This window comes from Trachurus trachurus (assembly GCF_905171665.1).
Source record: "Trachurus trachurus genome assembly, chromosome: 11".
Taxonomy (NCBI): Eukaryota; Metazoa; Chordata; class Actinopteri; order Carangiformes; family Carangidae; genus Trachurus; species Trachurus trachurus.
Window position 1 is genome coordinate 7,320,665 of NC_139904.1, and position 26,757 is coordinate 7,347,421.

The 26,757-nt window shown below is 41.4% G+C and overlaps 1 protein-coding gene and 1 long non-coding RNA gene across 2 annotated transcripts in view; one reads left to right on the forward strand and one right to left on the reverse strand.

Annotated features, from left to right (window-relative positions):
* Positions 1–15,211, forward strand: part of LOC310993600 — a 25,028-nt gene extending 9,817 nt beyond the window's left edge. Inside the window, exons 2-3 of the long non-coding RNA XR_014595747.1 lie at positions 12,758–12,973; positions 15,085–15,211. This is a non-coding gene — a long non-coding RNA (uncharacterized lncRNA). The remainder of the gene's footprint in view (positions 1–12,757; positions 12,974–15,084) is intronic.
* The window catches only part of LOC310993591 (venom phosphodiesterase CdcPDE), a 42,824-nt gene continuing 27,582 nt past the window's right edge, over positions 11,516–26,757 (reverse strand). Inside the window, exons 19-25 of the mRNA XM_083981988.1 lie at positions 24,766–24,811; positions 24,496–24,650; positions 22,863–22,998; positions 19,174–19,251; positions 18,953–19,085; positions 15,078–15,234; positions 11,516–12,927 (exon numbers count right to left, since the gene is read on the reverse strand). Of these exons, the coding sequence (XP_083838114.1) occupies positions 12,754–12,927; positions 15,078–15,234; positions 18,953–19,085; positions 19,174–19,251; positions 22,863–22,998; positions 24,496–24,650; positions 24,766–24,811 (879 nt within the window). The 3' untranslated portion in view covers positions 11,516–12,753. The remainder of the gene's footprint in view (positions 12,928–15,077; positions 15,235–18,952; positions 19,086–19,173; positions 19,252–22,862; positions 22,999–24,495; positions 24,651–24,765; positions 24,812–26,757) is intronic.

Genomic DNA, 26,757 nt, shown 5'->3' on the forward strand with positions numbered 1-26,757 from the left:
CCAAGGATGTCTAGCGCCACCCGTTCAAAAGGTCTGGAGGTGGTGGAAGGCTGTAAAGGGGCACAAGGCTGCCTGCCTGAACTCTTACGGGATGCGCAGTCTACACACTGACGGACCCATGACTTCACATCTGCAAACCACCCGGGCCAAAAAAAACGATCCTTGACCTTCCCCTGCAGCTTCTGTATGCCCAAATGACCCCCGGTAGAGACATTATGCAGCTGTTCTAAAACACTGGACACCATTGATTGGGGCAAAACTGTCTGTACTTGGGACGCGGCATCAGAATGAACAGGCGGAATCCTCACCAACCTAGAACCATGCACCTGAAGTTGGGTCCAGACTGGGGCATATTTTTGCAGTTCTGGGGCTTCTGGGATCTGACTATCTCCCTGCTTTTTACACTCAATTATTAGCCGCAGCTCATCATCATCCATCTGCGCTCGGGACAACTCGTCAAACTCTTCATCCGGACCAGACCCCATTAATGGCAGGGTCTCTTGTACAACACACACTTTTGGATTGACCACCTCTGTCTGTACCTGGGAGGGGGTCTGCACTGGCTGTTTGTTTTTTTCAAGAAAAGCTGGCAATCTTGAGAGAGCATCTGCATTGCTGTGTAGCTTGCCCGGTCTGTGAATGATTTTATACTGAAAATTGGCAAGTTGTTCTACCCAGCGAGCCAGCTGACCCTCTAAGCCATGAAAGTTATGCAGCCACCGCAGGGAGTTATGATCGGTCCGCAACACAAATTCTCTCCCTAACAGGTAATGTTTAAAGTGTTTCGTGAAAGCAACCATACTGAGAAGTTCTTTTTTTGTTGTGGCATATTTACGTTCTTGTTTCGTCAGGGCCCGACTCGCATATGCAACAACACGCTCTAGGCCTCCTTCTTCCTGTGACACAACCGCCCCAATCCCCACATCACTTGCATCTGTATCTAAAATAAAAGGTTTATTAGGGTCAGGATATGCAAGCACAGGGGCTGTGATTAAATTTGCCTTGAGTTGGTCAAAAGCCCCCTGACAATGATCGGTCCACTGGAACCGCCTCCCTTTTTCAACCAGCTGGTGCAAGGGCCGGGCGATGTCAGCAAAACCCTTGACAAAACGCCTATAATACGAGGCCAGCCCTACAAAACTTTGGACCTCTGTCTGACTTTTAGGGACGGGCCATGCCCTTACTGCCTCCACTTTAGCAGGGTCTGGCATCACTCCTTCAGCTGAAATAACGTGGCCAAGATAATGCACTTGGGTGGAAAACAGGTTGCACTTGGAGGGTTTAACTTTAAGATTAGCTTGCCGAAGCTTCCCGAGCACCCCATCCAAACGTGTCAGATGCTCCTGAAAGCTTCGGCCAAAAACAATAATATCATCTAAATAAACCAAACATGTGGTCCACTGCAGATCAGCAAGAATCAAGTCCATTAAACGCTGAAACGTACTGGGCGCGTTACAAAGACCAAAACTCAAAACATTGAACTCAAACAGCCCTTGGCGTGTTATAAATGCAGTCTTGTGGCGATCTGCAGGGTCTACTTCCACCTGCCAATACCCGCTTGCTAAATCAAGTGTGGAAAACCAGCAAGCGTGACTAAGACTATCAAGGGCGTCGTCTATCCTTGGCAACGGGTAAGCATCTTTCCTGGTGACATCATTAAGCCCTCTATAATCAACACAAAACCGCAGCCCACCCTGTTTTTTTTTTACTAGTACCACTGGTGCTGCCCAGGGGCTACATGAGGGGCTAATTATGCCATCAGCCAGCATTTGCTTTAAATTATGGGCCACCTCCTGTTGTAGATGGAGGGGGACCCTACGTGGGTGCATTTTAATGGGTTTTGCATCTCCTGTGTCTATTTTATGTGGAGTCAAGTGAGTCCTTCCCAAATCAGTCTCTCCCCGACTAAACACAGAGATGTTCTGCTGGAACAGCTGTCTAATAGCTTTAAGTTCCCCCTGAGAAAAACCCCTGTCGTCCACCCCAAACTGGCTCATAAGTGTATCCACTGTCCAAGGTTGCAGAACAGTTTCCCCCTCAGTATCCCCACACTGCTCTACTTCTTCCCCGACCTCAATGTCGGTGAACAGGGTGCCCACCTTCATGCCACTCTTCAATTTTAGCGCATCGTTGGTTACATTAATCACTCTCACTGGCAATAAACCCTGCTCAACCCTACAAACCACCCGAGCTACTAGTACATCACAGTGCTTGGGGAGGGAGGGTGATGGTTCCAACATACCCTCTGCATAATCCCCCCACTCACTCTGGACCCGACCCCAAATAATGGCCTCACTACGCGGGGGAATGATGGTGTCAGATTGAACAGACACCACCTGGGGTTCTAAAGTTGGACTAAGGTCAACCAAGGGGAAATTTTTCCCCATGATCTGGCACGATTTTTTACCCAAGTCAACCACAGCGCCATACTGGGACAGAAAGTCAAACCCAAGCAGGATTTCTTCTGAGGGGATGTCAGAGACTAGAAACTTATTAACAAGAGCGAGAGACTGAAACTGGCATACGGTTTGCCAACATCCTACAACATGCATCCCTCCCCCGTTAGCTGCTGTGGCCCTACCCATGTAGTTCTCTAAGTTACAGCCCCCTTTTGTTATTGTAAGCCACAACTGTTTAGGGATAACAGAGCAAGAGGCTCCAGTGTCTACAAGGACATGACATTCAAACCCACCTATTTTAGCTTTAAGGTAGCCGGAGCCGCCCTTTAACCCATCAGGGGCCATATTAAGTGAAGGAAGGGGGGCGGACATTTGGCCCTCTGTGAGCGCCCCCTCTAGTTTCCCTGTAAATAGGGACAGTCTCTTCTCAGGTGTCGATTACACCCACACTCCCAGCAACCCCCCCTAGGATCAACTTCTCGTCTAGGTGCAAGGGAGCTTGTTTTTGTTTCAAAAGGAGAGGGGTTCCATCCTGAAGAAGAGGATGCACGGGAAGGTTTACTTGGGTCTGCCAGTGCCTGCACAGTGGTTTGCAGAGATTTGACTTCCTGCCGTAGTCCTTCCACCACTGTGAGAAGAGCATCTACTCTCTCACCACTGTCAGGCTTTTCTCCAACCCCGCGCACCTTGGCATCAGAGACTGTGCATCCTCTCTCCAGGCCTCTAATAAGCTCAAGCTCAGCAGCAAGATTAATTGCATCTTCTAAGGTGGTAGGTTTGGCGCTACGGAGACTAACCCGCAGATCCCCATTTCCCACATGTGTAACAAAATGATCCTTGGCCAACAGATCTTGTGTGTGGATGTCTGCAGAGGGATAAGCTTTAACTGCTAGACGGCGCAGTGCAATGCCGAATTCTCTGACTGTCTCATTGTGTAGTCTCCTCCGGGAAGAAAAGGTGGCCCTGTTCCAATCATCACTGTCGCATGGGTCCAAGCACCGCCCCATTGCCTGCTTTAAGGATGCATAATTTGCTTTGGCTGCTGTCGACAACCCACTATAGACTTCACGAGCTCTGCCTGACAAAAGGAGACCCATAAATTTTAATCTTAGAGGTTCGTCCCAATTGTTAACGTCGGCTGCAATTTCGAACTGCTCGGCCCAATCTGTCCATTCCCGTCCAGCACCCGTGAAAGTTTCTGGCATGAAGATTGGTCGAGGGGTTACGGTTTGCACACTACCCCGCGAAGAAGGGGGTTGTAGCTGACTGGGGCCTGCCCCTTCAGTCTGGAGTGAATTATTTTCAGGCTCTGACATTTTGAGTATCCCACCACTGCCACCAGTGTAATGAAATTGGGTTCAGTCCAAAATGGTAGACTAAAGTCACCAGGTCAGAGCCTTTAAATAACACTCAGGGGACAGTGTATACACAGTACAATTATCTTTATTACAATGACACAGTTCATAAAACAGGGGACTGAGGGGTGGATTGTGGCCAGGGGGTATACTGCACGGCCAGGGGAAAAGGCTCCCACTATTACCCACTACAAATCACTGCAAACTTATGGCACACTACAAACACAGCACGCTATCACCCTCTACTGGAGGCACTGCAACTACTGCTTGACCACACGACCTGTGGCCTATCACACTGCAACTCACGTAACGTCACCAAAGAAGCAGCAGCCCCTCCCCCGCTACGCTGCCCATATAAACTCCCCCGACTGGACTCCCGCCCCCATTGTCCAATACATTAAAAATACTAAGTAAATATAGACTATAATATAAAAGAGTACTCAACTCGCCGTCCGGCGAGACCCCCCCCCGGGGTCTGGGCTTGTGACGCCGTCCAACTCCCCGGGGAAGACGGCTTCGTTGGACGGCGCAGATCAGTCCAGCCGGTGGCAAAGACGCTCCGGTGGAGACGGTGGCAAGGAGCAGCAGCAGACTCAGACACTCCGGCGGAGACGGTGGCAAAGAGCAGCAGCAGACTCGGCACTCACTAAACCCGGCCCTAACTATTCTACAGGAGGCGTCCAGCCCCCCCTCCTAGCGCTGGAACCACTGACCCACTGCTCTGGCTGTCTTCATCGCCGGTGGCCCTAACCAGCCACGAACGACACCCTCCCCTCCAAAGAGTGCCAAGCCGCCAGACTAGAGCTCACTCGCGCCGCCGACAGACTGACTCTTTCTTTCCGTGCCACCCCGAGTTCCCCTCCTCTCATCACCACACCTGTTCAAACTCACGCACCTGTTTCTCATCCACTCAGCCTCCGCAACCCACACCCCCCTCTTCAGTCTCATCACCACGCCCCCCTCTTCAGTCACATCACAATAATTTTAACACACATCATCACCAGCTTTGCTTACTTTACATAATGCTCAGTTATATTTATTTTATTTTTTTGACAACTTGATAATAAGCCAAAGCAGCTGCTCGCTCACTGAAGAGTTTGCTTTGCACATGTCTTTTCCACTTCTTCTTCAGTAAATCAGAAAATACTGGTCTGTTTCAGAAAGCTGTGGATGTGCGCTTATCTGCTGAATTACTTATACCTGGTTTAACAAATCTGCCCTCAGTCATCCTGGATCAACAAATGTGCAACGGACTGAGCCAGGATTTACAGATAAGGCTTTGTCAAGCCTGACAGGATGCTCCATCTGAAGCTGTTTCTACTGAATGAAACGACAAACAAGTTAGTGTTTGATGTTTGGTCAATAGTAAAGGTGTGGAACCAATTAAAAGTAGCGCTGAAAAAAAAGTTGAGTATCCAACATTATCATCAAGAAATTATCCAGAGGAGAACACCAAATTTTGTATCATCCCATCGCTTCTGAGATATTTCATTGGCTAAGTGATATTTTGACCTCTGAATGGCACACAATGAAAAGTGAATCTACACACATTCATTCACAGCTCTCAGAGGATTCATCCTCTGAGAGCTGTGAATGAATGTGTGTAGAAAATCCAGCCAGTTGTTATTGACCTGTTTCAGTGTGAGTGCAGTGCAGTGCAGTGACCGACCAATGTCTGTGTGTGTGTTTTTGATTATTAGGGTCCGGGCAGCTAAGCTGCCAAGACACTGTTGTATTCCAAGGAATTCTTCTTCTGCTTCTTTCTCCTTCTTCTTCCGAGGAAATCATACTTCCCATGGGCGAAAACTCACCAAATTTTACAGAAATGTCCGACCCCATGCCAGATTTACTCAACTCCAAGTACAGTACATGTAAACCGTTTAAATTTAAAAACTTAAAAAATTCCTACCAAGCTAACGGTACATGCTACAGTTTTGCAACTTTCACCAAAATGTAGCCCCAATACTGCTGAAACCTTCGTCCACATAAAAAGAAATATCACCAGATGCAGTAGATTTATATGTAGAAACAGAAGAGACACAATAAAAACATGAATTTAAGTTAAAATAGAAAAAGAAATCTTACATAACATTACATATTACATAATAATGCCTTCAGCTCAATAACACGCCACAGTACATACATAACCAACAGGTTCACAAAGTCATTTGTTCCTGCAGTACTCAGTCTTTCTGTTATTGTAAATTTAAACTTAAAATGTAAATTCAGATTGTAAATTTTTTGTTTTGCTTCAAGTATTCACTATAAATCACACATACACGTTAAAACTGTTTATTTGTTGTTGGACTGATCAACTCCCTCTTAAAATACATAAATAATACAAGGAAAGGCTCATCTTTATTTATATAGTGCATTTCATACCAATGAAACTCAATGTGCTTTACATAAAGACAAAACATTTAACAGTAAGAACTAGAAATGGAAAAACAACAGCATTAAACAGCATACAAACATACAATTTTTAAAAATGAAAATAACCCAGAAATGTAAATAACCCAGAAAATTGTAAACATTAATCATAGCCTACAGTTAAAAGCGAGAAAAAAAGAATAAAGAAAGTACAAGAAGAATATATGTATATATATATATATATATATATATATATATATATATATATATATATATATATATATATATATATATATATATATATATATATATATATATATATATATATATATATTAAATCAAGAGGACTAATAACAAATAATACATAGATAATAAATATGAAGATTTAAAAATAGAAAAGAAGAAATAAGAACATCATCAATATAGAAAAAACTATCATTTGGAAATAAATGTAATAGGGAATTAATTAATAAAAAAAATTAAAGAGTTTAATAAATACAGGAAAATGAGAGCATTACGAAAAATACATACACACAGAAGTAATGCCCATTTGTTTACCAATTTCTCTGCATTGTGACATCTACTCAGTAGTTACTTCCTGTGACTCTCCCTGGCCCCTGCAGTGGTGCCCAAAAGTGGCACTTTCACAGAGAAAGTAGTTTCTTTTCCCACCCCCGATACTCCCTGTGTTTTTTTTTTTTTTTTTTTTTAATGATGATATGAGTATTGCTCACTTAATCACAGCACTCTGATTTAGCCGATAGGATTGTTCCCAGGCCTCAGCTTGTGATAAAAGATGACTGGGCTTTTGAGATCAGAGATTGTAACATTTGCTCTCATTTATTTCACTGCTATTACCTTCATTACCTTTTCTGTGCACTTTTTTGTCCCGTCAGCTTTAATTTCTTTTTGTACATCACTTCATAATGTGAAGAACCTGCACACTCGACCAACCCATATCACCTATAACCACAACCCATAAGTTATTATTTAAATGATACATGATACGATACATAATTTAAAATTCTGTCAGAAAGAACTCCACCCCCGAATTTGTCTGCATTGTGACATCTACTCAGTACTTACTTCCTAGTACTAGGACTAGTAGGACCTACCTCTCATGCTGATACTGATGCTGATCCTCCTGTCATCACCAGCTCCAGCTCATCTGTCCAAATGCACAATATGTACTCTTCCTCTGCATCCATCCCTTGTGGGGTTCCACAAGGCTCCATCTTAGGACCTATTTTATTCTCTGTATACATGCTTCCTCTGGGCTCGATCCTAAGAAAATACAATATCTCCCACTGTTATAGCGATGATTCGCAGTTATATCTCTTTGTCAGTGTTGTGGGTAACGCGTTACAAAGTAACGCGTTAGAGTACTTTAATTACTTTTTTCATGTAACGTGTAACGTAACGCGTTAGTTTCGTGAGTTGAGCAATCAGTAACTTAGTTATTTAAAAAAAAAAAGTAATCCGTTACTTTTCGCCGGATAAGGAAAGGAAAATCCCGACTGCAGCGGCAGCCTGCTTTTTGTCAGACAGTAGACTACTGTGCAACCTGCGGATGTGTCAGCCGAGGCGCAGCGCTGTGATGCGTCTGTGCCCTGCTGACCTACGTTGCCTGTGTGTGCGCGCGCGTGCGTTTCAATTCGCCAGTGAAAAGGACAAGAACATAACGGTAAAATGCACACTCTGCGGTGGTGATAAGCTTCTGTCGACCGCAAAAAAATCCACTTCCGATTTAAGGGCCCATAGATCAGCTCCACGTACGGACCTGCTTCACCAGCAGCAACAAGCAGCCCGGGCCGGCTCTCAGTGCTTACCCGCTTTCAGCAGCTCCCTCTCGGCGCGGCAGCTCAGTTCTTCCAGCCCGGATCTCTACTCAGCTGCCGTAGTAGCAGTGTGATACCTCTACCGCATTTTTTACTTTTATTACACACAAGGCAGGAAGTTCACGTCTCGCCAGCCTTCCTCCTCTCCACACGTGAGTCCTCCGTTCAAACTGACAGACAGATCGAGCAGTGAAGCCGCTGAGAGGGATTCACGGCAACTCCTGAATTTTGATCAGTTCTGCGATAAAAAAAACAAAACAAAAAAAAACCCTATGTGGCATATTTCTGACTGTCTTTACTGTTATTGTTATCCTGTAGAGCTAATTTGGTTGGATGACTGATGTTATTCATCAGGACTCGGTGCATTTAAAAGAGGCTGTGTGTATCTGTTAAGTTGCAGCATGTGCGAGGCGCTGCAAAAGGCTTTTAATTTTTGGTAACGCAAGAGTACTCTAACGCGTTACTTTTATTCATAGGTAACGCAGTAACGTAACTGATTACTTTTAATTGATGGTAACGTTGTAACTTAATTAACTACTTTCCAAAGTAACTATACCCAACACTGCTCTTTGTTAAAAATATCTGACATGGGCAGTATCAATGCATTACTACTATGCACAAATCTTGGATGGCTCGAAGTTTCCTCCAGCTCAATCACAATAAAAGTGAGCTCCTAATTTTTGGCCCCACAGAGACATCTTCCTCCATCATCAGTGCTCTTGGTCCCCTGTCTTAACATTTAAAACCTCATGCAAAAAACCTAGGTGTCATCTTCGATTCTGGATTCAAATTCGACAAACAGATCAATTACAGTAGTCAGCACAAGCTTCTTCCATCTAGTTCCAAAATCAAATCATATCTGTGAGCCAAAGATTTAGAAACCTTGGTTCATGCTTTCATTTCCTCCCGACTAGACTACTGTAATTCTCAGCCCTATCCTAATCCAAAATGCAGCAGCAAGACTCAATACTGGTACCAGAAAAAACGTTCATATCTCTCCTGTATTGGCCACACTTCACTGGTTACCTGTTAAGGATATTATTATTAAAAAATTAATACACTTTAAGTCCTTGAAGCGCGGGTCGAGTACCGTCGCCAGCTTGAGCCACTCGTGGTTGAGCGTCGGTTGGCGTTGGGCGAGATCCTTGGAGAATATTAATTTAATTTAGGATTAATTTTAAGATACTTTTATTTGTTTTTAAAGCACTGCATGGATTAGCACCAGGTTGTATATTTGATTGATCTTGTATGTAAAGCACTTTGGTCAACACCTGCTGTTTTTAAACTCTATAACATTGACTTGACTTCCAGTGACTCTCCCTGGCCTCTGCAGTGGTGCCCAAAAATGGCACTTTTACAGAGAGAGTAGATTCCTGTCCCATCCCTGATACTCCCCGTACGTTTTTTTTTTTTTTATATGATGGCATGGGTATTACTCACTTAATCCCAGGACTCTGATCTATCAGCCTGGTATGTTCACATTCATTAGACCTTGGATTCATGTGTGGAGCCCTGAGGGTTGTTCCCAGACCTCAGCTTGTGATAAAAGATGACAATCAATTAATCCTTTCTATACCTTTCAATAATACTCGGCTTTATTTTTATTTCTAAAATGTTTAACATTTATGTCCACTATAGTTTCCTTTTCACAAAACACAGATACTTACAACTAGCAACTCATATATGTCTATGACTATGAATTGATTTCATTGTCATTTACACGTTTGTCGGTTACGTTTATCCTTCGTGTAACCAATAAGAGTAAAACAAGAAATGCATTAAAATTTATATTTCCATATGAAATGTATCCTGAGGTAAGAAACTCAGTAAAGTGTCTGATTTACATTCCCTAGCTGAGGACTGGAATATAACAGTCTGCTCACACGATCCATGACACAACATTAACCAATGTGGTGGGTGAAACAGACTTCTGGTTGTGGTCTGACACACACACACACACACACACCTTTCTCAAACGCACACCAGAAAAATCCCACCAGAATGACTCTTCTGAGTGAAGCTAGATAGACGCACTACTATACGTGAAGTGTGAGTAAATCCGAGTCATGGGTGCAGCAGATTGGACCCTTGTCATCGTTTCCATTTTAGAAAAATTGAAGTGAAACTTTGTGTGACAGAGAACTGCACTGCCTGCATGTGAACAATACTGAGAAATACCGCATCGGCCCTCATGCTGAACCTTATTAAAAAAAAACTAATGAAAACCAGAGATGGCAGACCCTAAAAGTGGTGGTGCACTATTCCAGGGAACAAAACATTAAAAAAAGAAAAAACTCTTAGGTTGTTCCAAAATCCAGTCTGTCCTAGCAAATCATTCAGATTACAACCACAACACACAAGGACCACTAACATGGATGGAATTATACTGGATCTTATGTACTTTCTGGAAATCTCTGCTCAGAATCCAAACATTACTAAACATGGATTACCATTAGTGGTGATGTTTTGTGGAGCATTTGTGTGTTTGTCTCCCAACTTTGATGACTCATACATCACAATACACACTGGACTTTTGTTGTCATGGTTGCAATCATAAATCATAAGCCTATGGCTATGGCCTATGATTAGTTTATTGGATTTTCATTTTTAAAATACAAAAAATAAAATTGAAACACAAAGCATTCTTCTTTTTGAGTGTCAAAGAACAATTAACTACATTTTAAAAACAGTTTGATTTTCATGTTCTATTTCATATAACAAAACTAAAATCACTAGATGGCAGAAAAACAAACAAATGTTTTTTTCATATCCTGGAAGTTGTTATTTACAAGGCAAGACTGTGGACTGGTCTGTAGAAGAAAAGCAAAGTCTTGTTGCAGAAAATCCTCTTCTGCCCCTACTTTTGTGCGATATGCACACAAATATTGGTAACACTTGACACAGTCATGAACGTGTCATAAACATTACAGTATGTCAATGTCATAAACATTATGACTGTTGTCATTAAGTGTCATTCGTTTTTTGTAATGACAAATTGACATTGTTTGGGTTGTCTTGACATTAACGAAATATGCACCTATTTTGGATAGGTCAAAGAATATCTTAATTACACTGTCATAATGGTGTCATGACGGTCAGTTTTGGGTATTGGTCTGTAATCTTGCACATCTAATTATAATAATCAGTATGTCAACTTGCCATAAACACAAAAATAGGCGCATATTTTGTTACTGTAATGTCAAGTTGTCGTGATAAAGACATTTTCTGGTAGTGTCACTTTGATTATTTAATTAAGTTGTCATAATCAAGACAACCCAAACGATGTCAATTTGTCATTACAAAAACCAAATGACACTTAATAAGTTAGCATCCGGCAGTTTCTGAATACTGGGGACCCATACTATATATTTCTAACATAAAACTTTGGGGTACTCAACATTTCCGGGTTCACAATGGGGCCCTATGGGCTGGCAAGTAGACTACAGAATCTTACTGCGGTGCTGAATTCGAGCTGACATTATATTGGATTTGACTCCATCATAATCTGGAGAACCATCCATCCCACCCCACCCCACCCCATCTTCCTGCCTTCTTGACCTTAGTCTGTGTTTACACGGGGAGGTGAATCAGGCACTGACAGTATGCGGAGTTTACTTCCTGCTGTTTCCCAGCAGCCATGACGGTGAAACAATATTATAAAATTCTGATCTGATTACTGATGATTTTGATCAGTCACCAGACGTCAAAGTAACGTCACAGAGATGTTGAACTCTTAACAATTGGCAGATGTTATGCCTATCATCTAAACTGAGTTGTGCCACAACCAACTGTAATGTATGGTATAGCAGATGCTGGGTTTTGCTCATTAACACAATAAAACATTGAATATCAAGTCCCATCCAATAAAAAATCTAATTAAATTTTTCAGTGATCACACTTATATTCCCTATTTTCTGGTGCAATGAAATCTCCAGGAAGCGCCTTCTCTTATCCCACAGTTCCTTCACTGAAGAAAATAACACAGCAGCAATTACACTTGACTTTCAGCCCAGATTGACAGCCTGTTAAAACCAGCGACCTTAGAACCACACATTTTTACAGGGAGAAATGCTCTGTATTGTCAAAACTGGAGCTGTTGGAACAAAGCAAAGAACTTGCAAAGACTAGACCGTACGCAGGCGGTCTATGAAGGTCACGAAGGGACACTACTGCAACGATGTCCTCTGAAGGACACAGCCCAGGTGAGGAAATCTTCAAACCGGTCAATTTACCCAGGTTACAAAGACATTAAATGTAACGTCATTTCCCATGAATTGCGAATTGGCGAATTGGCGAATTAGACATCGATGTCTGAAACCTGCTGCCACTAAGACAGTAAAAGTGATTGATTCATTTCAGGTCATCACGTCTGTAAAATTACATTAAAAAGGAAACAAACAGCTTTTCATCTTGAATTTAGTGGACACTGTTATTCTTGGTACAATATACAAAATAAAATACATTTAGTACTTTTGCAATGATAAAAAACAAAAAAAACAAACATTTTAAGTCAAGCAAGATCAGGCGAAATTAGCATTAAGTTAATCTTTAAAAAAACAGTTTGGCAAAATCAAACAGATTGAGAAATTGTGACACAAAGAACATGGAAATTTTAAATGATATAAAAAATAAAACAATCTGATTTAAAACTACAAAGTTAATAAATAAACAATGCCACCCTGTTGGATAAGGTGTTGACAAAGTGATGACATAATTTAAAAGTAATCGTGACAAATTTTACAAATATTGAGCATGAATCCTCTAACTTGTGTATTTGCTCTGTTTAATTTTTCAGTGCTTTCTGTGAATGGCAGCTGTGGGGCGGGTCTTCAGCCTCAGCAGCTCTGGGATTGGTCTGCTGCTGCCCTGGTAAAAGTCCAGTCCCGTGATCCACTCCACGTCTCTGACTCGGGACTGATGGAACCACATGTGATCCTCCACCCACTGTGATTCGTCTTCTGCGCTCTGTCAAAATCACAAACAAATGGAAACCAGTCACAAACAACAAAAGGTTTGTTTGTCATAATGTGTCATTGAACTTGGTCGGCCATTCTCCTTTCTTTTGCTTCCTGTTTCTACAAAATCATTTTTGCCTTAGGATTCTTCAAATTTGATCTCACTGTCATTGGGAAAGGATTTTTACGTCTCCTCCAGTTTCGATTTTATCTTCTGATTCATCTCAAAAGGTTCTGACTTAAAGGGATAGTTCACCCAAAATTCAAATTTCACTCATTATCTACTCACCCTCATGTCGACTAAGGGCTGGGAGAATTCCGCACAGCAGTATTTGTCCATATAATGGTTGTGAATGGTGCTCACTTTTCTTCGTCCAAAAAGACACACCAAAAAACATCCAAATACCTCCATACTGCTCGTCTGTAATGTCCCTCTTGTACTGAAGCCCCGACATGAGAAACTCTGAAAATTCTCCCAGCCCTTAGTCGACATGAGGGTGAGTAGATAATGAGTGAAATTTTGAATCTTGGGTGAACTATCCCTTTAAAGCCCCTGTACAGACTTTTCATTTAGTGTTGACTTTGGCGGCCCCTGTAGACGAAAGCGGTGGTGTTTTGCCTGAATGAAGACTGCATTTCTCACTGTCATGAAGACGTTTGTCTGGCCGGTGCGTGTAGATATGTTTTGGAAACGTCGGAAAGAAGACGGGACTTGCTTTTCTTTTCTTTTTTTAGCAGCGTAATGTATCTATTTGTATCGTTTCGTCAGTGGTCCGACCCGACCATGCCTTCCAGAGGTATAGAATTAGACTACTTAGAAATAGCGTATTTTCACACTGATGGGCTCATTTGCTGTTGTAGGTAACAGAGACACATCAGCAGAAACCAGAGACTTTTGTGTATCCAGTTAAAAGCTCCGTACAGGGGCTTTAATGATACAATTTGGTGCAGTCAGACATTCATGTTCCCCAGATGACCAGTACTGGTGTGACCGATGTTGTTCTGGCCTGTCATGAGTGGGTTTCAAACCCGGGTCTCCTGCACCGCGGGCAACGATGCTAATCGTTTTGCCAAGAGGTCAATGACCACTTGGCAAGTGGATTAGCACGTCTTTTATGGGTGAGTGAGTTTAACTTCAGTACCGCTAACCGCCACACGCTGTCACTTCTCCTTACTGGACCTCCGTTACCATTATTCTCCTTACTGGACCTCCGTTACCATTATTTTCACTTCCCTAAGTCTCAAACTATCTGCCAAATTTCAATATCATACACTGAGTGTGGTCCCAAAATAATGGGGACAAGCTGAGCCAGGTGAATTCTGTGGAAGGAATCTGATGCGTTTCCCATAACAGACATTATCTCTACCTCAGTATAATAATGGTTCATAATTTGCCTTTGTTATTGGCTATCCAGAGTTATCCACCCTCCACAGAGAGCTGCTTTGTTCAGGGCAGTGCAGCATGACGGGCAGACAGCAGGGGAGAAGTTTCATATTTAAAGGGATAGTTCACCCAAAATTGAAATTTCACTCATTATCTACTCAACCTCATGTCGACCAAGGGCTGGGAGAAGTTTCAGAGTTATCCGTGGCTTCTCTGAGTTACAGGGGGTCTCGGCATAGCAGTGCATGTCAATATAACGGTTGCAAATGGATACCAACTGTCTTCGTAACAAAAAGACACACCAAAAAACATCCAAATACCTCCATGCTGCTCGTATGTAATGTCCGTCTTGTATTGAAGCCCCGAAATGCGAAATCGTCCCCAAAAAAATTAAATAAGTCTATATTTCAAGCTTGTTTGTAGCGGAAGCTTCTCGAAGCTCCTCTTCCACGGTCTGTCCTCTTCCCAGTTCGTCCAAATTTGACGAACCGGGAAGAGGACAGACCCTGATTCGTCCAAATTTGACGAAACAGGAAGAGGAGCTTCCGCTACAAACAAGCTTGAAATAGAAGCCACGGATAACTCTGAAACTTCTCCCAGCCCTTAGTCGACATGAGGGTGAGTAGATAATGAGTAGAAATTTCAATTTTGGGTGAACTATCCCTTTAAGAGTTTCAGTCTTGCCTGTCCCAATGTGAGGTCGGTTGTAAAAGAGGGAGACAGTGAACACTGCTGAATTCTTACAGAGATCAACTGTGATGTCGTGTTTTTCTTACTTTGCAGCTTTCAGTGTTCTGGTTTCTGTGAGGCAGCAGGAAGGACACGGTCTGCAGCTCGCCCGTGCAGGCGGACACGGCTTGGGTTGAGTTCTTGCAGCTTGTCAGCACCGCAAAGTAATGCGTGGGGATGGGGATGGTGGTGCCAGACACAAACCTTGAATCACACAATAAATACACACAGCGTTACAGATGAGCAGTCATCCGAAATTCTGTGCAACTTGAAAAAAACCCTCCCAACGAGTTGTGTTGAACATGGAATGAAAATACTGTGGGTGCCAATGTTAAATGTCTTTGATCCCATTCAGACACAAAGGTGGATCAATGAAGTACGACAACAATGGTGGATGAGAAGGTAGCAAGACCTTAGTTGGAGACAAAGAACATTATAAAAACGTCATATCACATCAAATTAGACATGAAATTCATGAGAAGTCGTCCTGTGGTTGCTAGCCGGGGGATGAAAGACTTATCTTACATTTACTGTAAGCAAGGTAAAAAGAAAGTAGAGGCGTCCGGGACTGATAATTTCCAAGTCACACCCTTCACCACAAACAAATAAATCATATCATGGCGGTTGCCCAACGTGATGTTGTGATTTCTGTGTTGATGTTTGGTCTCCTTGCAGCATTATGCTTCATTAAAACTGAGCTGGGTGAATCACACACCATCATGAACCCTCAGTTTGCTTCGTATCACCAGCAACGGGTCACTGTGAGTAGCGTGATCCACGAGCAGGAGTGTAAAAACAACCCCCAAGGATTTGTCATCATGTTGCTGGGTGAGCTGATAAGAAGCCGTGTTTTTGCACTTTAGCCACATTCAAACTGACTTCCTACAAAATATCTTACCAGAACATATGAGAACAACTTTTATAAAATAATATTCCCCAACTACAACCCCATGAAGTCAGTGCACTGCAAAAACTCACAATCTTATTTCTAGTCAAAATTAATCTCTTTCCACTCAAAATAAGACTCATCACCTAAAAATTTACTTGTTTTTAGATAATTTTCACTTGTTTCAAACTCATTTTCAATTGAAATAAGTAGAAAAATCTGCCAGTGGAAGCAAGTTTTTTGTGCTATTGAATATTATTTCAAGTGAAAATATGCTTGAAAGAAGTAAAAAGTGTCTAAAAACAAGCTACTTTTTTATGTGGTGAGTCTTATTTTAAGTAGAATTGGATTTGTTTTGACTAGAAATTAAATTTTGGCGAGAAATAAAACAAATATTCTTGGTAAGATTTTGAGTTTTTGCAGTGTATGTACAGTAACTGCTTTGGTTAAACTTGTGAGTGGTTGGGCCAAACTTTCCTTGAGCAAAGCAAAGATAAAAGTAATTGATTGTGTGGCATGTGTGGTGTGTTTTTACTTTTTAAAATGTATTTGTAAATAATTTTGTTGCCTCTTTTGTTGTGTATTGGAAGAACTATTTGAAGCGATCTCAAGTTTTTAACTTAGCTTGGAGTGGGATTTTTTTTTTTGGGGGGGGGGGGGGCTGCTCTACCTCTACCCAACTGAGCTATAAGACGCAGAGATTTTATCGAGTCCTCCCTTTTTTTCCCCGGCTGCATCATTATGTGGTCTTTGTGGCATTTGTCCATATGGCCCTATGGTCAGTCAATCACTGTCTGCAACCTGTGCACGCATTCAGAGCATTTGTGCACATTTGTGGGACGCGTGCTGTATACGTTTTGCTAATGCTACAAAGCTAACATTTGCATTAATAGCCGACTACTTAACAGTTAGAGGAAATGCTGTGAGTTCAGCATCAAACGTGCCGTCTCCACAGGTGGAAAGCAACACTAGAACTCTCTATCTGTATCATGTATTTTCTTCTGTTGAAGTTAGCATGCTAACCAGCTAACTCACCACTTCCAAGTAGCTACCAACTCATAGTCGCCTCAAATATGATCACCTCTTATTTTGCAGTAATCACCTCTGCTCACTCCTGACCATGTTCAGCTAACTTAAAGGTACAGTATGTAAGAAATGTAAAGCAACTGGCCGTAAAATCCTCCTAATATGTCACAGAGACTCAGGAATAATGTTCATATAACATGATGAACTCACCAACAACAATAGTAGCCTACAGCCAGAGTATTCGCATTCAAAATCTTTTTTTGCAGACTGCAAATCATGTTTATGTTTTGAATTTATGTGTTTACATGTTGCGCCACCTAGCCCTCTCTCCCAGTCACGGCGGCGTCAGTGGCATTTCAGCCTCCGGTCTGCTTCCACTGAGCTGCTGCTACGGCTGGGAGAAAAAACGAGATTGCTGTGTTTTGAATTTGACTGCAGTAACCGTTTTTGGCCACATTCTTACATAATGGCATCTTTAATTACATCCCCTGTAAATAACTGCACTGTTTCTGGAAGGTGGATTACACATCTGTTCACTTCTAAAGTTTAGTTTGCGTATGCATGAGAAAAAAGCAAGAGGGATGTTACCACTTAAGTTCATTTCTTAATTTCCTAGGAAGGGTTATGAAAGTCAGGAGTCTACCCATGCAGATGCCATAGCTGACTGACTCGGGGCACATCCTGGATAGAGCTTTTATCCAATCCCTGACATGGGCCAAAAATTACAGGAAATCAACTGGGGGTGTTATAGAAACATCAGCCATGGACTCCAAGACCCCACCCACCCCCAAAAAACATTTCCTGTGAAGTTCCAGCCCATTGCACTGAAATGACCCTAGGAATCTGTATCGGTGGCTTAAAGTGTAAAAAAAAAATGACAAAGAGGATGCAACAAAGACAAACTGTGAAAACTGCTCCAGTCATGAAGCTGTTTAAATTGTGTTATTGATGGAAGATTCGGCCAACACACATTAGATTTGAAGGAGAATAATTTAGTTTTGGGCTGATTTCATTACTTATAACACAACTACATTTCTAAATTTTACTCCATTGCCATTTCAATTGTTTTTCAAGTGTTGTAATGATATAATGTATGATGATGATGATAATATGTTACGATATGGATTCCCAAGTCAAAAATATTCTTGATGAATGGAATTTATCATATTTATGGCATGATCCTGGTTTTTAAAATCACTGATTGGATGTAGACTGTTTGACATGGAATTACAGAGATGGTATGAGAAACTACATGAAGACAGAAAAGAGTTTATCAGAAGGTCCTGTACCGTAAATCCAATTTCTTATCAATTCATCTCGTAACGCAAATTTGTTTAAAATGCTAAAGAAAATATTTTCTTTTCCTGTATGTATGCACATTGTTTCATGTTGTTGTAGTATGGTTTCTGTCTGTTCTAAAGGATCGAAAGGAAAACAAAATTAATGAATGAGTAAATGAATCCTGGCAGTCTCCCGCATCTGTGGTTAATTAATGAAGCGCTTCATTCATAAGAAAATGCAATTCCATTTGATCATGTGTCATGGTTTCAGGTGCATGTTCCAGGGAACAAAGTGATGTGAGGCTGTGTTTTAAAAATAAATTCTGTGTTAAACATATAGGGATGGGTAACTTCACATTGAAACTGATAAAATAGCTACCGATTTCCTGGTTCCTGGGAACGGGTACCCCACTCACTAGTATTAACCCTCAGCCTTAACCAGACTTGAGTCATTTGTATAATTTCGAACCAAACAAGCGCGTCCGGGTGGGTTGGTTGTGTCAATATGTGTCAATATGTCTGAGTGATTAGATAGTGGGCCAAGGAGCATCAAATCGCTGCACGTCAGCCAGACACTCCTCCACTATCTCACAGACACAAGGGTGCATTCAGCAACCAAAATGTGGTAGGCCTGCTGTTCGATTTTACGTGAATCTATACTTGGGATTAACTTGAGTAACTTGGGATGCAATAAAAGTACTTTAAACATGATCCTCAGTGGTGAACTTACTGCTGAATCTGCTCTGGAGTGTCGTACTGTCCGTCGTAGTTGTAGTCAAAGACGGGGCCAACCACCACATTTATACCGTTGTAAACAAGAGCATATTTCTTCAACAAGGCGTCATGGAAGTAGTCCCAGATCTCTGAGCAGAAGAGAAGTACAAAGGAAAAATGTTAGCAGAGTTTCGTTAAGTTTGGTTCGGTGGTTTGATGTTTTTGTGGGTAACTCACTTTTAAACTCAGGGTGCATTGGTACAACATTACTCATCAGTAGAGCGTCGAACTGCTGGTCCTTTGTGGCATTCAGGTCTGCAAAAAAACACCACAAGAAACAAGTTGTTTTGTTATTTTTTTGGGATGCTGTGATGCAGTTAACTGAACATGCAAAGATGGTATAACACCAACCTGTGTAAGATCAGTGAGTGAATTATATATTTTTTTTTTTCAGTCAATGACATGATGCAATTGGTGTAACCGGTATTTTGGCATAGAAATCTGACTATATACAGCGAAAATGAATCTGGACTCAAATGTGGAATAACTGTAATTCACTTGAATGCAACACTATAGACACAGTCGGCAAGCAAGGAAACGTCACTTCCGGTTAGGGCCGTGGGGGAAAACAAACCGTGTCCCCCATACACACTCATGCAAAAACGCGGCATTTTAAACCTTTGTCAAAGGCTTTTTCGCCGTCCTGTCTTAGTTTTAATCACATGTATATGCTGACAGAGAGCTATATTTTTAGAAACTCATCACGATCTGGGTCGATTGTTGTCCGTACATTTAAAAATATTAGGTATTTCACAGTCAGTCATATTTGTCTTCCCCCACGGCTCTGACGCTCTCTTAGTCGCCGCCGGCCGGCTCTAGACACTCGTAGACACTGCCTGAGTTATTGTGTATTATTTTGCACCGCAAATAAATTCAAAAACCACAACCTGAACTTTTATATCGGAACTTCGCTCATCTTCTCCAAACGTGTAACGCTCTGACCGGAAGTGAAGGTTGCCGACCCTGCTGACTCGGTGTAGGCTATGGCTGTGAAAACTTTATATTTTAAGATGTACGGACAGCAATCGACCCAGATCGTGATGAGTTTTCTAATATATAGCTCTTTGTCAGCATATACATGTGATTAAAACTAAGACAGGACGGCGAACAAGCGTTTGACAAAGGTTTAAAATGCCGCCTTTTTGCATGAGTGTGTATGGGGAAAACGGTTTGTTTTCCCCCACGGCCCTGACCGGAAGTGACGTTTCCTTGCTTGCCGACTGTGTCTATGTCGTTCTCATTTAAAACCTCAGCCTGCCTCCTGAGAAATGAACCATGTGCTGGTTTTATCTGACGACAGGATTTCTCTGCAGCCCAAAGTGACTAAGGAAAAAAAATAATTAGACCGCTCATGTATCTACACGTGTCTATTTTTGTAGAAAATCAACACGCCTAAACCTTCCTGTGAAATTCACATCCCCAAAATAGTGACATACGAAGAAGGGGAATGCAGCTAACTTCTGGAGAAGTGAGAGCAGGTGTTTTTGTTTCACTGTATCTGCCAACTGGATGAGGTGAACAGTGCCAACACAAACAAAACTACATAGAGTTGGTATAACCGCAAAAAAAATAAAATAAAAAATTGTCACTGAAACCAAAAAGGCATTTTACTGAAGACCAGCCAGCATCTTTGTCTGTGCATTTATAATGTGCATAAATAATAAGAACAGGCACTACTTTGCATAAATGTGAGTGTGCAATGCTCATCCAGTAGAAAATGACTCATTAAAAATTGGTGAATAATTTCTGAAATCCCAATGGCATGCTGAAACAATTGACGTAGCCTAGGTGTCCCAACGCTGCGTAAAATCAACATCAACAGGACATGAAATTGAACTTTAATAAGCAAGAGGCGTCATGCAAGAGGCCACGTGCTTCTCTGTTTAGTAGGTTGGTGGCTGCTTTCATCTTGATGAGTGTTTTCGCAGCTGTTGTGGAAATGTGCGCAACTCAAAATGGAAATTATTGAATATTGTAATGTCTTCAAAGGCAAAGCGTGACTGACGATGATGCAATGGGTTTGATAAATGGTGATGAGTTCTTCTGAGAGGAGGCTTCATTAACATCTGGAAGGCTCTGTTCTTGATCAATGTCATTTTTTTCGGCATTTCACCACCCCATTGGCTCAGACTGAAAATACAATTTTATTTTGTTTCAGTTTTATTGCTGATATATAGTGAGTATTTGAATCATTTGCACATTTAGCTATTATATCATTTGTTCATTGTTGACAGAAGTTCTATGAAGATTTTCTATTACTGTTTTATTGAGTGTATGTTGACATTTTTTGGCTGCTGGTTTGGGTCTCACTGCGAAGAACAAGATGAGGCTGGATTACATTGTGAGAATGTGTAGTAAAAAACAGGCCAATATTAGGATAGGATAATAAAGTTCACCTACCTACCTACCGACCTACTTATCTACCAATACATGAGACATCAAGGAAACACACATTGTTAGTCATTTCAAGTCTGTTCTTATCGCTGCATCTAATGCCACATATTTTGAGTTCCATTTCAGCAGGTTGTGCAGACACAGACCACACATCAGATATCGAATATGAGCCGACACCAAAAGGAGGAGGTGGTGTCTCTCCACTGCCCGACAGGTCATCACACAGATGTTAACGTCTCGTTGAAAAGCAGATGGTAGGTTAACATTTCATAAAATATTCTGAAATCAACAAGTTTGTTTGCATGCCAGTGGTTCTGTTGCGGAAACGAATGGAACCACCTAAAATTAAAGAGAGCCATGCATGGATCAAAGAATCTCACGTCATCTATCTCACTTTTTGTGGGTGCTGTCAAACTGCTTTTGAACTGCAGGCACGGACGTTTAGAAGCCATATTGTTTGGCCTGTGGGGGAAAATTGTTCAATGTCTGGAAAGGAAGTGTGAAATTAGGGTGTGTTTATATTTTCAAGATTGGATGTCAAATTAAATCTTCAGACAAAGTGTGATGAAAAACTGAACACCACCTTCCTTTACTCCTTTCCCAATGATGGCCTAAAGCACTGTTCTGCATCTGGGATGATGGCACCAGAACAAACCAAAACACATGAGTTCCTCATTGGATTTCTGCCATTTCTGTATCACAGGGCGCGTGACGACACTGGATATCACCCAACATAAACAATGACTTCAGTCAAATCTGTCAAATAAATCATTTCTATAGGACTAAAAGCCTCAGTGAGTGACAGGTAATTAATTGTTTTTTGGTTGTTTTTTTTGTGGCTTATATTGTGAGTTCCAGTCACTTGTTTCCATGTTTAAACTGGACGTAGATTGATATTAGTTGAATAAAGAACTCCACCTGTGATCTTATCGTTTATTATTATCATAATTTTAATACTGTATCTTACTGAAGGAAAAGGATGGAAATGTGTTTCTTTTTCTTCATCACAAATTTCTGTCATTTGCATTGATGCCAACTCTGTGGACCAGTGTTTTGCTGAGCTTTGCGTTGTTGTGGTTTTGTTTTTTTGTTGAAAAATTTGAACGAAACTCAATAAGAGTAAAAGAATAAGACAGAAAGGACGCTTCTCAGCCTCGCAGTCTCATAACTCTAAACGTCAATTAACTCTATACTGTCGGCTCTGAATGAACTTGGCAGAGTGACGGTCCTCTGGTCGCAGATGCATGACAGATGAAAAGTAATTACACACGCTTGTTGTCATAAGTGTGAACGGAAGAGGAGCGGCTGAAATTCTGTGGAAATTAAGATTCAAGGGTGTGTGTGTGTGTGTGTGAGAGAGAGACAGAGGAAGTGAGTGAAGCAGCTGAAAAGACATTCACATCCTGCTGAACCAAAGAGACAAAACACTCTTGAATAGATGACTGTGTGTGTGTATGCAGACTGATACATACTAGGAGGGTAGAGGAAGACGTTTGTCACATTTCCAGCTGTGTCAGACTGATTGCATCTCGGACTCTGGGAAGCTGGAACTCTGACATCAGCCCTCAAACAGTCGGGTGTCACCGGCGGCAGCGGCTCAAAGCTTAACTGTGAACGAGGGAAATGTTCTTTGTAAATCGATCATTGACATCAGATATACTCAGCTCCAGACATAAACTGACTGGGGAAGTTCACTTCAATCCTTTCTTATGACCTATCTGAAGTCTTACACCTGTGTTCTTTGAGAGAAACTGTGACGTGTACCTGACTGTTTATCTCTTTGATCCTGTGTATTTTTTTCACTTATCATATGTATATTCAATCTCCATTCTATGTTCAAAGAGCTGTCTATGGGTGAGGCATGGTATTTTTTTTCTCCATTTTTACCATTTCGTCATGTAGCCATCCTAATAACGGCTTTTTAATTTTTGCTAGGGTTTTTCCATCAGTTCTTTGTAAATTTATGTCCCTAACCAAAGAGCACCCTCTCTAGATACTGAAAAAAACTTCCTGAGCACTCTGGACCCAGTTGGGTTTTTTTTTTTCTTTGACCATCCATTTGGGAAAAATAGAAATCAGATGAAATTCCAGTTCAGCAAGTCCCAGAAAACTGAATGATACCACATGGAAATCACTTAATAAAAGGACTGCTGAGAGAAAGATACAGTACAAGTGGGGAAGTAATCTCCAGTCTCTATCTGTAAATGTAAACTGTGTTAGACAGCTGAAGGCCAGAAGAAAACATTGGCGAGTAGACCTTGACTGAGGTCAGCTATGTATACAGTGATAACAGGTTGACACTGCTGAATAACTTCATCCTCTCGGCCTGAAAAAAAAGCAAAACAACTCTCCTTTTATGGTAATATTGATACGACACACCACGGTGCACATTCTTATTCTAATCTTAATTATGACTAAGGACAATATTTGATTCTAAATTGATTGACTTACACATACATTAGTATTTGTTTGTCAGTGGCAGAATTTCTGCATTGGGAAGTGATTAAGTTATTTGTTTAATGTAATTCATTGATTCATTTGTAATTCATTGAATTATCACACGGCAAACCTTCAGATTTATGGTGTTCTGAACCCTGTCACATAGAAATTATGTTCATATTCAACAGATTTGAAACAGAAAGTATTCTGTTCTGAGGCAACAAAAAATTAACAAAATGTTTAAAATTTAAATATGTGTTCAACGTATCACTAAAGTTTACGGTCACATAGGTGAAGTATGGTCTCGAGATGGATACATGATTCAAAGATTTAAACTATTCATCATCTGAAGCTTGGCAAACAGCAAACCTTTTCCAGCAGGATGATTTCAATAAATTCTTACACTGTCTTATGCAAACACTCACTGTTGTTAATGACACATACACACAAAGATTCAAACCATGAACTCCGTGCAATCCTGTAAAATCCTGTTTTACAAAATGTTAGTGGTGAAGCAATGGTTAAAATAAAATAAAAAATTGCCGTAAATCAGACTTTGTGTCAGCTGGAAATGTACAAATCATGGACAAATCATCCTGATGTAATTTTGTGAGATTCAGATTTAAAACATTTGGAGTATTTTAATTGTAAATGTTGAGTATTCACCGGTTTGTCGACGGTGAAGGAGCTCCACAGAGGCATCAGGGCCTCGGAGCTGTAGCCGCTGACGAAGCCCTCCTGGTGGAGGAGGCAGTAGCTCTGGTTGGGCTGCAGCATCCGGGGACGACCGAACAACAAGTGCTTCTCCTCTGCAGCAGATTCTGAAAGAGTGAAAGCAAAGAATCAAGTACTTTGTTTTTCGTTTTAATTTGTTGATTCTCTTTGCATTAGCCAAACTCAAGTAAACTTAGAAAGGAAATCATCAAAGTGACTTACTTTCTTCAGTTGTCAGATTCAGACGGCTGTTTATGGCGTTTCCGCTCTGAACAGAGAACATACACAAAACTCATGATGTCAATAGAAATCATTGGAAGTTTGTATTTTCCCTATGGGACAAAGAGAACAGCACAGATACATTGTATATATCAAGTTAAAAGGTAAATACAGTGAACATGTGTAGTGTGAGGTAAGACCAGTAAACAAGTGACATGTTTAAAGCAGCACTAAGTAACTTTTCAACCTTCATAAAATATTTTCATAACTTTTGTGATGATACATCGACTTACAACAAGTTGAATGACACCTCTGTCGTGGTCTGAGGGGGTCTGTATCTCTTTCTCTGGCACTAAGCAGCTTTGAGGAGCATGGTAGGAACCCGGCTCTCACTTTACTTTCACTTTCACGAGTCACAACAAGGAGGGAACAGGCAAAACGGCACTTTAGCAATGGATTATGTTTGTGTTTTCACTTTGAAATGATCCACTGGAAACAGAAACTTAGTTTTGATGTCTTCTGTTAATTTTAATGCAGGATATTTACAGGGCTTCACGCTAGTGTTCATGGGAAATGGAGTCTTCCTTCAGGCAAAACACTACCGCTTTGGTCCACAGGCGCCGCCAAACTCAACCAAAACTAAAAGTTCTTTAGTACTGCTTTAAAGGGATACTTCACCCAAAATACTCACCGTCATGCCAAGCAAGGGTTTGGAGAACTTTCAGAGTCATCAAAACGCTTTTGGAGTTCCGGGGGGGGGGGTCTGACTGGATTTTCATATAATGGCGGTGGATAGAGTTCACTTTTGAATCGTCCAAAACACCCACTATGAAGCCGGTGCATATTCTCATTTGTCCAGGTCATAGTATTTCAAAGGAGGTTAAATCGAAAACAACTGGACCCAACTGGGTCCAGTTGTTTTCGATTTAACCTCCTTTGAAACCCACTATGAAACATCCAGATACCTCCATACAGCTCGTCTGTACTGACCCAAGTGTCCTGAAGCCGTCACATGGAAAAGTTGTGGCTTCAAAAGTGAACTCTGTCAGCCGCCATTACATGAAAATCCGCTGCCGGCCGGACCCCCCTCTGAAAGTTCTCCGAACCCTTCCTTGGCATGACAGTGAGTAGAAAATTAGTGAATTATCAATTTTGGGTGAAGTATCCCTTTAATGAACTCTGTACGATCTCTTTGAGTCAACTTCAGACAATTGGTTTTTCAGCAGTCTGCTCTGGCCACTGGGAATGTGTCTGTTCTTTTGTAGTATATTTTTTTAATCACTCATGAGCTGAAAAAAACAAACAGCATCGATCCAACAATCTACTGATGACGCAGCTGCGGGTTGCCTCCGAGGTTTAGAAGAGTGAGTGTGTGCCCTTGTATTTTCTTCCACCTTTCACGAACCAAGATGAGAAACCTCTGATGTTAGGACCAACATAGTGTGTGTGCACAGCTGTCTGATGTTGAGTGAGCAGCTGGATCCACAGCTGACTGGGCAGGAAAGCAACAGGGGCGGGGTGGGAGGGGGTTCAGAGGAACAGAAACGTCTTTCTTTGTGACTTCAGCTTCCACGGCAGATCAATGAGTTTACAATGACTGACGCAGATGGATCCGCACAGGAAGGTGAAGAGGTTGAGAATCCAGGGGGAGGTTATCACCTTGATCGGCCTTCTCAATGTGAAAGTACGGAAGCGCGTTGCATTTACTGTATAAAAAAAAAATTAGACACCTTATCTCCTGATGTCGTAATTATGAGATAAAGAATAAGGAAATGTCTATAAATCCGTTCTTGCTGTATAAACAAATGATTATTATGGTAGTACAGTGGTTAAACCAACACTAAGGAACTTTTCAACCTTCATAAAATATTTTCATAACTTTTGTGATGATACATCGACTTACAACAAGTTGAATGACACCTCTGTCGTGGTCTGAGGGGGTCTGTATCTCTTTCTCTGGCACTAAGCAGCTTTGAGGAGCATGGTAGGAACCCT